General features: G+C 35.8%; 1 protein-coding gene across 1 annotated transcript; it reads left to right on the top strand.

Moving 5' to 3' along the window:
• The first annotated feature begins 2,469 nt into the window (after positions 1-2,469).
• LOC127857347 (tonsoku-like protein) lies at positions 2,470-9,581 on the top strand. Its single transcript, XM_052393747.1, has 3 exons — positions 2,470-2,622; positions 7,870-7,965; positions 9,406-9,581. The coding sequence occupies exons 1-3, from the start codon at positions 2,592-2,594 to the stop codon at positions 9,579-9,581; spliced, it is 303 nt and encodes a 100-aa protein (XP_052249707.1). The 5' UTR covers positions 2,470-2,591.
• The last annotated feature ends 3,142 nt before the right edge of the window (positions 9,582-12,723 follow it).

Here is a 12,723-nt window from a genome sequence, read left to right as displayed (position 1 = left end):
TACGACAAGGGAAGCCAAATAGACATGGCCATACTCGATTTCTCGAAAGCGTTTGACACCGTCTCACACGAGAAGCTCCTAAATAAACTTTCCGGTTATGGCATCGATGGCCCACTGAATACATGGCTTAGAGACTTCCTCACCAATCGCAACATGCAAGTTGTCCTAGACGGGGAGAAATCAACAACCGCCAATGTTGACTCGGGAGTACTTCAAGGAACCGTCCTCGGCCCCCTCTTGTTTTTGTGCCACATAAATGACCTTCCTGACACAGTTAAGTCACAAGTACGACTGTTCGCAGACGATTGCCTCTTGTACAGGCCCATACGATTCATACAAGACCACAAAGCTCATCAAGACGACCTGAAAGCGTTGGAAATCTGGGCATCTACATGGGGAATGCATTTCAATGCCAAAAAATGTTACATTCTGAGCATTTACAACAGATCATCTCACTTCTATGAACTAGATAAACACATCCTTCAACAGGTCGAAGAAAATCCATACCTAGGCGTCACAATATCCTCCAACTTAAACTGGGACACCCACATCAATAAAATAGTCAAGAAAGCTAACTGTACCCTAGGATTCATACGTAGAAACCTCAAACACTGCCCGATCACCTGTAGAAAAACAGCTTATTTAGCGTTAGTCAGATCAACACTTGAGTACAGCTCTGTGGTATGGGATCCACATCTAGCAAAACATATTGACAATATCGAGTGCATCCAGAGACAAGCGGCTAGATTCATCACAGGGGATTACCGCTTGTGGGACGAAGGCTGTGCATCGTCAATGTTGAAAGCACTGGAACTCCAAAGCCTACAGGACAGACGAAAGACCAATCGACTCACCTTCCTGTACAAAGTTGTCGGGGGGAAGATGCCAGCCTTACCTTGTCATGACATATTAACACCAGCAAGAAATAAACGAAACGTTAAACCTAAACCATTTTATGACTATCAAGCTACAAACATCCTAGAAAACCAAGTGACAAATAATACAAAGTGCTTTAAAACTTTTGTGTGTAAAACCGAACAATTTAAAAACTCCTTCTTTCCCAGAACTGTATTAGACTGGAACAAACTTAGTGACAGTGTTGTGTGCGCGGCTTCCGTCAACAGTTTTAGGACTGCGCTGCTTAATCCACAGTTGGACTAGTCTCTCTCCCGTTGCGACCTACGCCTTACAAGGCCCTGCAACGTATCCATTCAGATTCAGATTCAGAGGTTTTAGCAGTTATTTAAAAACAACATAGTACAGTCGATTGGTGTATAACGGATAGCTAAGGACTTCGAGTCTCATTTTAACGTTAACAACATGCATTCAGTAATTAAACCATTAAACCTAGATAGACACATGTCTTTCCTATTGAAACATGCCAGCGGTTTTAAATTTCCGAAAAATATTTTTTTGTTTACAGCGCGAATTTCATGGTACACTGATTCAGCCATTACCGGATCCCTCAGGTCTTTATCGGATTACATGTGTATCGTGTTATTTCTTGAAATTTGACACAGCATCTGTAAAAAATAATTGCAATATCTGTACATTTCCAGAAAGGAAATTCATTTCTGTGTTTAATAAGACCAAATTCATGGAAATCGCTGCACAATTGATGAAGTAATTGCTGTTCAAAGCGATGTGTCATTTTGAGTTGAATCTATATATAGATTTGATAGCGGAAAATATGTTTTCAGAGAAATCGATTTTTCGTTATAATTTGTTTGTTTTTCATTAAAAATGATGTTTTTACTTATTAATATCATAGCCACACGCTTACCACATGGACAACTTCAATTGAGTTTATATTTATTTTGAGACAATCCCCACATTCCTGAATATGGGTCACCACATGTCCGTTATTCACTAAATCCCGAGTTGCAGCTTTCATGCTTATTTTATATGGTACGCATCAATTTGGTTTCTGAGCATGCTTACTTTTGTAAAGAACACATAATACTAAAATATTACATCAATGAACATTATGTTTACCAAACAAAATCTGCAAAATTCAAGAAACCATTCGTCTGCACTTTTCCTGTCGTCACAAAAACGGTGCGTACATAACGTGACCTTGTTTTGCTTACGAAAAAAGAAACAGTTGTAAACATTGATACACATCAACAAAAACTTGAATCGACTTAACAATGATAGGCTTTTTGTATTCAATTAATAGAAAACTATAAATCTTAACATAAATTAAAGTATTTTGCAAAAAACGATTAAGCTATCCGTTACTCACTAAAATCCGCTCTACACCAATCGACTGTACTTCTATAAACGCATCCATAACGTTTATCTTTGAACGTAGTTCCTAAAGAAATGCACCAACATGTTGCAGATGCACATAGGATCCAAAAAATAACAACAAACGGCATGTGGATGATTGCTTATTGGCTTTTAAAAAAAAACAGACAAAAAAGAGAAACTCTTCAGAAGAAGGGACAGGAGACGGATAAACAATGGTTTAGTGGAATGAAACCTATAGTCCTAACCGCGAAAAACGAATCAGGAAATTCTCGTTCATATTTAATACAGAGACAACAATATGGCAACCACCATTAATTTCACGTAATTAAACCTTTGAAATGGAACCTCATGATATTAGATCGCTTAAAAGTGAGTAGCTATTAAGCATTTTAATCGGCGCATTATTGTTGTAAGTAGATAGTTTTCGGACAAGGGAGACATTCGGATAAGAATGTGAAACATTTTCCTGTATTGACCTTATCGCAACATCCGGGCACTTGCGTCAGTTAGAGTTACATGCCCCTTGACGACGGTGAAAACAAAAGCGCTGTCGCCATTTTATTTGCATTGAAATATTTAACACTGCTCGCAATTTTCTTAAGTTAAGGCACATCTTCGCGACCATTTTTTAGAAAAAAAATACCCAGAAATAGAAATTCTTTCATTATAAATTTCATTTAATGAACGAACACAAATAAGGATGAAAACAAACAACCAATACATTTTAAATATATGCAACATATAGTAGCTGATTTGAACCTCTATATTTGTTACCTTATTACCTTGTTACGTATTAAATAAATTATCATGATCAATGTTATTGTTTTTATTTAATTCACACCAATTTTGACACTTTTTGTTTCCGCATGTTAGGTATTTGAATGCCCCTTTCTTCATCACAAACCGAGTATCTCGTTATGATCGGATACTGTCCAGACAAAGAAAACACGGTGTCATAAAGCCAGCTGGGGACCTATACTTGGGGCTCTGCATAAACCACATGTGGTCATTAAACACAATTTATGATACCTCTATGTCATCTCTTGTCATACTGAGCAGTCATTTTAGCCAAATTTTTAATGCCGAAATAATTGAATATACAGTTGCTTTAAAAAACACGTTGACACCTTAAATAAACATTTAATAAAATTAAATGCAATATTTTTCATTTGATTGTTTGCATCAGTCTTAAAATCGTGTAAGCTTTTGTATTCTGGTGTTTAATTGCCCCTTTGTTTTGCATAATCCGATTATCTGGTTTTGATCAAATATTGTCCAAACTTAACTGACAAAAAGGTGTCATAAACCACACTGGGTGGTCCAGACAGTGTCATTTAACACGATAGATGCCACCATGTCTCCTCTTTCTGGTAGTATTAAGCAGTCATTTGGATGAATAATTAACGCCGATGTACTTAACAGTTGCTTAAATTAGATATGTGAAATATGGTCAAATATAAAGTCATGTCCAATTTAGATTATCAGAAATTTACACCGTAAAGATACTAGCCCGATTAATTTATTAAAGTATTTAATAATTATAAAATTTACGTAAAAAAACAAGTAACGTATTTAGCGTGTATCAGTTAATTAAAAAGACGTCATTCCGTATTAAGATTTAATGTTACGACAATAAACGGTCGACATCATCAAATCAAATCAAATTTTATTTTAAGTCGGTACATGTGTAACAAAGAAACATTAGCTATGAATAGCTATTAACCGACATTTACAATAATAGCAATAAATAACATGCATATTTAAAACAAACATCAGCATTAAATGATACATAATCAATCCTATAGACTTTTAAGACATGAGGTATTTAAAACAAATATATTCATGCAGAGGCAAAATTTAAATAACTGGCAGACTACAAACATCACAAATACAATTGGCAGAAATAATACATTAAATTAAAATTTGTGTTGAAGTTGCTGATCTTGACCTAGGTCTAAAAACTGCAATAAAACAAAATAAATAAGAAACTGAATAGGAAAATAAGCACAAAAGTGCGACAAATAAGACAATTCTAAAAAACATATATCCCCCAAATCAGATTTGGAAAGAACTGATCAGCAACTTCCTCACAAGTGCATAACACAAATTATAATATATTTCATAGTGAAGAAATAAAAAGCAGCAAATACATGCACACAAATTAGGCAAAAACAAAAGTACTCACGCTCTTAGGGTTATAGAGACTGGAAAGGGATGATAACTACACATACAAACAAAGCAAACAGAAGAAAACAAGGGAAATGCAAGCAAAAATAAATAAAAGCAGTACAAATAAAACTAAATGCAAACAAAACTACAACTAAATTTAGTAAATAAATAAGGCTATGAAGCTGCGGAACAGCAAGAACAAGCGCAACTCTCTCCACTTCATTAGCTGACCAGACTTCGGAAGCAATTGTAGTTCGATTGGTCTCTGAAGTTTTGCGGTAGAGAATTCCAAAGCCTGGCCGCGCTGAAGCGGAAAAGGCTGATGCCGTATCTTGTGGTCCTTACCTTAGGTTTAACAGCAGTATTGGAGTACCTGAAAGAATATGAAGTCTGTTTAACAGTTAACAGGTCATGTAAGTATGAAGGTGTGTCTCTATGTATTATTTTGAAAGATTCTAAAGCTATAGATCTTAAGCGACGTACATTCAACGATGGTAATTTAGATTTGGATAATAGTTCACAATAGGTAGAAGTATAATCCGAGTAGATGAAACGAAGTGCACGCTCTTGTATTTTTTCAATTTTTTTAGTGTTGACTTTGCCACAGAAATGCCATGTTAACGGACAATAATTAAAATTTGACATAATAAATGAGTAATATATGTTTATCTTCCCTAATTTACATAGTTTGTTCCCTAGTCTTTTTAACACATTTAATTGTCTTGATGCTTTTCTACAAATATTGGAAATATGAGTATCAAAGTTAAGCCTGAAGTCTATGGTGACACCCAAAAGTTTGACTTCGTCGTCACATTTAATTTCAGAGCCATCCAAAGTAAAAGAAATATTAGAATCGTGTGTTTTCTTACCAAGTGATATTGCTTGAAATTTATCAGGATTTGCTTCCATTTTGTTATCCGAGAACCATTGAATTAATGTCATGCTATCATTTTCTAATGTTTGTTTTACTGTATCCAAATTTTTGTCAAAGAAAGAGAGGGTATTGTCATCTGCGTAATTGTAGAGATTGCTATTTTGAACAAAGTGAAAAATGTCATTAATAAAGATATTAAAAAGGACGGGCCCCAGAATAGATCCCTGTGGAACGCCCTTATAAACGTTTTGAAATGAGCTTTTAATATCATTTAACTTTACACATTGTTTTCTGTTTGAAAGATAGCTGTCAATAAGTTCAAGGGCACTTCCTGTGACACCATAGGCTTCAAGCTTTAGTAACAGCAAATCATGAGGGAGGCAGTCAAATGCTTTGGACAGGTCCATCAAAATTGCTGCTACATACTTATTTTCATCAAGGTCTCTTTTCCAGTCTTCTATTACCCTAAGCAGCGTGGACTGACAACCATAACCAGGTCTAAAGGCTGACAGGAAAGCATGAAAATGTACATTAAAAAAGTCAGATATCTGAGTATCGATGGCTCTTTCAAATAATTTCGACACAACACGCAAAATGCTTACTGGTCTATAATTACCTTTATCTAAAGTACTATTCTTTTTATGCAGGGGTGTCACTTGTGCTAACTTTAGTTGATCCGGAAAAACTGCAGTAGAAAAAGATTGATTGATGAGATCTGTTAATGGAGCAACTATTGTAGGTTTTGCCAATTTAATAAGTTTACTTGAAATGCCATCAATACCCGTTGCTTTCTTACAATTTAATTTATCTATTTGTTTGTCAACAAAATCCATCTGTACTGGTTCAAAATTAAAATTTACATCATTGTTTTTCTTATGTTGAGCTATTTTAATTATACTAGGGTGTTCCTTATTTACTGAAATACTATCATTTCCAATATTCTTGGCTACATTAACAAAAAAGTCATTAAAAGTATCACATACAGCTTGTTGGTCATTCAAAAGAGTATCATTTTCACATAAAATTGTATCCTTATGAGTGTTACTCCCCTTGTTAGTCAGAAAAGGTTTAACAGTGGGCCAGAATTTTTTGGATTGGCAGCCACCAACACACCTGTCAATGAAGTATTTATTCATAGATTTTCGAGATATTTTAGTAACCAAATTCCTTTGTTTTCTGAAATTTTCCCAGTTTAAAGAAGTTTTGTCTTTGTTATATTTAATCATAAAAAAGAAATTACGTTTGACAGCAACGGGGGTAAATAATGTTTGAAAAACAAATATTTATACAGATATATGTGTGTTAATTTTAATATTTGTCACTCGTACTCATTACAATGAACACATCTAAGGCTTTCAGTAAGTCATGTACCAGATGTCCCTACGTATTTTACAGCTTCACATTAGCATGATAAATTGACATAGTAGAAATATAATTATAATGTTCGAAGATGAATGAACCCTGAAAAGAACGACAATACTCATTACATCAACACATAACGATACTCCCATTATTACAGAATAAACGAATTTACCCGGTGTCTCAGTGAGAAAGTTAATCATGAATGTCGCCGCACTCGATCATCGGCCACTTGGTCGGGTCATTTTTCCAACATCCAGCTTGCAATTTGTACGGACATTCATTTAGTCCAATTAGTTTTATTTTCTGATCATATCGGGCTTTCGAAGTGCAATCTAACCCTTCATAATAGTCAAAAGACATTTTAAACACCAATTACAGGACATTTAATTACTTATCGACTTACCAATAGGAATGCAATTGACGAAATATCAGCAGAGGTGCTCAATCAGCGTAGTAAATCGACCGTATCTAGGGCATTGTTTTCACCGTCGCTAAGGGACTGCCCCTTTTGTGACGTCATCGCGATAAGGTCAATAACTTTGTGGTAACATTTATTACTCTAATTTTTCGGACACTTAAAAATAATGAAAAAAAAAATGTGTCCTAAAATTTCGATACCGAAAATATTAAAAAATTACAGGTGTCCGAAAATTTAGAGAAAAAATTAAATGTCCGAAAATTATAATTATATTGAAATAAAAGCAATAAATCAATGCACGATAGTGTTTCGACTTTGAAATAAATACAACTTCACAGCTTTGCTAACTCTAGCCATTATTAGGCAAGGCATTGAAAATGTCGAATGGGCAGAATATCACAAATTCAACAAAAGTGCAAATTACAAACTACAAAGTCATTATTGTTTGAAATTTATAAACCTATATAAAATTGTAGCTAAGTATCATCTTCAAACGTTGGCCAAAAAAAAAATTGGCCTCATTTCAACCGTTTAAGAATAAAAAAGTAACAAATCAGACGAAATCGACAGTTTTTGCTAGGCAAGACAAAAACCCACACTCCTATCTGACCATAACACTTCGTGTAAATTACACTTCGTGTAAATGTGTGCTTACAAACAATACTATCACAATTGATCGCTTTAAGTACCGGACCTGTTGCGGGGATCATAGATTGATTGATTTTGTTGCATGCATACATTATGATCCCAAATCCTTTAAACCAGTAATTGATCGGCTAAATCTTTATTACAGAATATCAAACAAAGAAAAGAGAGGCTGAGAGGAGGGCTGATGTTCAAGATGAAGCCAACTATTGTACTTTAGTTGCAACACTGTACGAAAAGTATGGTATGTATATCAAGATCCTGGTTAGACCACATCATTTAACAATGATTTAAAAATAAGAATGAGCCTAAGCATGAACTCTGTCCCTTCCTTTATCCCAGAAGTCTCTAACTTGATCGGGCTTGCTAGCTATCTTAGTTCACTGAACTGAAATCCAGGAATTGTGGGTTATATCCATACATGCCATACGTCCCGGATTGTCCGGGACAGTCCCGGAAATGAAGAACTTGTCCCGCTGTCCTGGAAATCTGTCAAATGTCCAGGAATTTACAAAATCCATAAATACATGTACCTTATCTTAGGCTTAACTTCACCTCGAATCTGTGTATATCTGCAGCGCCTCCATGACAATGCCTACCCGAATAGGCAGACTACGCTACGTGTCAAAATCGATCAATTAACAGGGGTCCTGTTATCATATCGATTGTCTCACGTTCGCTGTCAAACCGAAAAGGCGGCATCGTTTAATGTGGTTGTGAATTGACTTAAATCTACTACGTCATTATTTCCCGCTGCGTAAGGGCAAAGGATAGTTGTTCACACATCTGAAGTCGAACATCGCTGAGTTAAAAAATTAAAAGCAGTTTATGTTCGCACGTTTAACCGACAAAGAAGTTGAGTAAAAAAGTAAGCATATAAAAACGTCATCCTCACTAGGTTTATTATTGTCTTGTTCTAAACCCCCAGTAAACATAACGTTAAAAATAATAAGTGAATTTGAATTGCGTTCGCCATGTCAAAACGCCCAGCAGATACTGTTTTGTTGTATTTGTTTTATTGTGATTGGTTGTATGTATTGTGAATTGATTTGAGTTGACGATCTAACGGTACTGTATTGTTGTATTTTTTATTATATAACTGTTATAAATGAATAAAGGCGTATCAACAACTACGCGTTACACACCGGTCTTAATAACAATAAGGCAGTGACGTCACCATCTATGTTTAGAACGCTTACACTGAAAACACGTGGCTTGTATCTAGTAACGGAAGTAGTAATGTTTAATTTGACGTTAATAGATCAAGTGTATTTCGGATAGGCTTTCGAACTTTTGCAATTAACGATGCGAAACAAAAAAAAACGTACCAAAAATGCATATGTCTATAAATATCGCTACATTTTATACATGTCCCGGAAAATCGGCAAAAGTCCCGGACAATTTAACTCAATGTTCCGGAATTGGTCTGAAAAATTATGGCATGTATGGTTATATCCCTGCCCAGGCCGCATAACTGGTCAGTGGATTGGGGAATGAAATCCTTTCTTCCCTTATCATTTCCCAACCTCTGATATAAGCAGAGCAGTTGTTAGGTGCTCACATATGTAGTTATTCTTAGTTCTGGCTATCTCAGGAAAAAAAGAGAGTAGATTTACTGACAGCCCTGACATGCTGTTTAAAATGCTGAAATATTCAAGTAAACAACAACACCTTTTTTGGGCAGGTCAATATGAGGAGGCATTGGAAGAGTATGAGAGGGCACTGCAGTTGTCTGAGGGGCTTGGTAAACAGAAGGACATTGCCTTAGCCTGTCGTCTGCTCGGGGAGTGTCACTGCAAACGGGGTGACCTGGACACAGCCCTGAGGCTGCATCAGAGATGCCTGGACCTGGCAATGTAAGATTCTCTGCAGTTGTTTCGTGTTGGAACTTCCAGAGCAGGCTTTCACCAGGACCTTTGAGCCTGAATGTCAATATATAAAAAAATTACCTAAATTTCCAAATATAATTTATGCTTGCTTATTTGATCTCTTCAGAAATGTAGAAATTAAATTATAGGACACATCCAATTACCGTACATTCTCGCCCATAAGTCTACCTCGGCCATAAGTCGAGGTAGATAATGTGGCTAGAAAAACTTGGTTTTTTGCCTTGACTTTGCCATAAGTCGGGGGTAAATTTCCTCAATATCGTGGACATGTTTAATTGACGTTTTAGTCATAGTTCTGAGGGCTTTTGTACCGGCAGTTGACATTGTTTTGGATATTAATAATAAGAATATATTTAAAACGAAACATTCAAGGTTTCAATTATTTATTATCACGAAAAATATATTCTATTTTTCAAAGTCATAATAACGTATCATTGATTATTTCGAACTTAATATATATTTCACAAATCAAAATAAGTATCCCATTTAACGTAATAACTTTCAGCGTTTATACAATGAGCAGATATTTTTGTATTCAAATGTAAGTGCTATTGATGTGAAAATATGGTAAAATCTTGAACGAAGAAATTCATTATATGGTCAAAATAATTGTAATTTGCTCTCAAATAATCAACAACGCTTTCGCCATTATGCGTGAAACACGTGAATTTACCAACACTCGCATCGCTCGCTATTCGACTGTTATATACATATTCATAAATCACGAGATACCTCAGGAATATTTTCTGCATTCTGGAAAAGCGTCTTATCTAATTATACTTAGCAGATCAGGGCTGAACATTAATGGTTGTCCTATTGCCCCTGGCAAGTAAAAGTTGTGTCCGGGCAAGTTATTTTATAATCTAGTTGTCCTCCCGGGCAAGTGCAAAAAAGAACAAAGAGCATTTAATTTAGATTTTAATTATACGTTAAATGCTGTAATCATTTTGTTAAATGTGCAAAAATAAAAAAGGTTTAGTGGTGTATCATTTTGATCTTCATTAAAAAATATGAGGTTTACAGTTCATGTGATATTTCAAGATTGGGCAAGTGGCTTTACGTTCAGGGCAAGTAGGTTTTCTAAGTACTTGCCCGGCATGGCAAGTTGGTTTTTAGGTTTATGTTGAGCCCTGCAGATAATCGAAAGTAATTGTGTATTTAATATGTCCAATTACACTTTTTAATAATCCAGGGTGATGCATTAATTGTGGGACAGTTGTGAAAAAATCAACGAAACCACACCTTCATCCAATAAAAAAATATACCATGTGAAGTTGAACAATAGCGATTGGTTAAAGGCCTATCCAACGATAGAGTAATTATTTTTGATTGGTCAGAAGTAGTTTGTAGCAGAACCGTTGTGCATATCATTTACGGATAACTATTTAAGGCGTGATGCAATAAAGACAAATGATCGAAAGGATGCCAACACTACACTTTACACTTTGATCTTAGTCAAAAGGCCGAGAAGCGATAATTGTTGGCATAAAGACACTTGCACCTGTTGACAGTTTGGATTTACACGGATAAACTTTAAATGGGTACAAGTGTCAGCAGTCGATTTTTAACCAGGTTTTCCGAAGGAAAAAACTGGTTATTAGATTGGCGAATGCGGGCGGGCTGGCTGGCTGGCGGGCTGGCTGGCTGGCGGGCTGGCTGGCTGGCTGGCTGGCGGGCTGGCGGGCTGGCGGAATAAGCTTGTCCGGGCCATAACTATGTCGTTCATTGTCAGATTTTAAAATCATTTGGCACATTTGTTCACCATCATTGGACGGTGTGTCGCGCGAAATAATTACGTCGATATCTCCAAGGTCAAGGTCACACTTTGAGTTCAAAGGTCAAAAATGGCCATAAATGAGCTTGTCCGAGCCATAACTATGTCGTTCATCGTCAGATTTTAAAATCATTTGGCGCATTTGTTCACCATCATTGGACGGTGTGTCGCGCGAAATAATTACGTCGATATCTCCAAGGTCAAGGTCACACTTTGAGTTCAAAGGTCAAAAATGGCCATAAATAAGCTTGTCCTGGCCATAACTATGTCATTCATTGTGAGATTTTAAAATCATTTGGCACATTTGTTCACCATCATGGGACGGTGTGTCCCACGAAAGAATCACGTCAATATCTCCAATGTCAAGGTCGCCACGACTAAAAATAGATTTAAAAAAAAAAAAAAACTTACAAAGGGGGTTAATTATTTTTGGTCATTTCAAAAGTTCAGTTTGAGTTTTCTCCCTTTATCAGATTTTTTTTTCACAATGAAAACCTGGTTTTGTGACAGTTTTGTCCCTTGTCTATTCATGTACTTAGCAGACAACGGACGATGTATCAATAGACAAATTGCATAATGTATAATTTTCGCCACTTTACCGTATGTCACAAATGTTTAATATTTTGGAAGTTATTTTTAAATGTTTTTATTTGGACTTATTACGAAGGTTAATGAATTAAAAACCAATGTAAACATGAGTATTTTGTTATCGGCGGACATTTAAGTAAAAGACGAGTAGGCCTTACCGTAAACAGTCATCATTCCTCCGCTTCGGAGATGAATTACTTTTAAAAAAACGGCACAGATATATGTTTTTTTATTTAGTACCTCATCCATAAGTTGAGTTGACTTTTTAAGTCAATTTTGAGAGCGTTTTTAGGTCGACTTATGGCCGCAAATTTACGGTAAGAAAAAAAATAAAAGTATGGATCCTTACCATCGACCTCAACAAAATTCTGCAGAGACTTACCCTTGTATATAGCATCATCTATTCTGATTCTGATGAAGAGGATAACTCTGGATAGGTCGCTGTGGCGCCATGGATATGGCGTTCATCTAGCGACTGTTGGGATCACGGGTTTGATACCAACTGTGGGATCTTTAAATCTACACCAAACACAGAGTACTGGTTCTTCCCAGGAAACGAACTCGATAGCGTAACCTGGTTTCTGTAAGCTTTCGATTACATCACGCTAAAATAAATTGGTTTATACTATAGAAGATAATATGTAATGATTGAGAGCTTTGATAGCTAAAACATGGAAGCAGGTTTTAAGGTATCCTTATTATCATCTTCCTGGTTAGTTTGTAGATGCATCATCTTACTTCTGGTATCAAT

Source organism: Dreissena polymorpha, chromosome 14 (assembly GCF_020536995.1).
Source record: "Dreissena polymorpha isolate Duluth1 chromosome 14, UMN_Dpol_1.0, whole genome shotgun sequence".
Taxonomy (NCBI): domain Eukaryota; kingdom Metazoa; phylum Mollusca; class Bivalvia; order Myida; family Dreissenidae; genus Dreissena; species Dreissena polymorpha.
The sequence above is the reverse complement of the archived record's forward strand: the minus strand, read 5'-3'. Positions and strand labels throughout refer to the sequence as shown.

Coding starts and splice junctions, on each gene's coding strand:
- LOC127857347 (XM_052393747.1), top strand. CDS start 2,592: ATGGAACCTCATGATATTAGATCGCTTAAAA. Junction 2,623..7,869: donor TGATATTAGATCGCTTAAAA/GTGAGTAGCTAT, acceptor TCTTTATTACAG/AATATCAAACAAAGAAAAGA. Junction 7,966..9,405: donor AACACTGTACGAAAAGTATG/GTATGTATATCA, acceptor TTTTTTGGGCAG/GTCAATATGAGGAGGCATTG.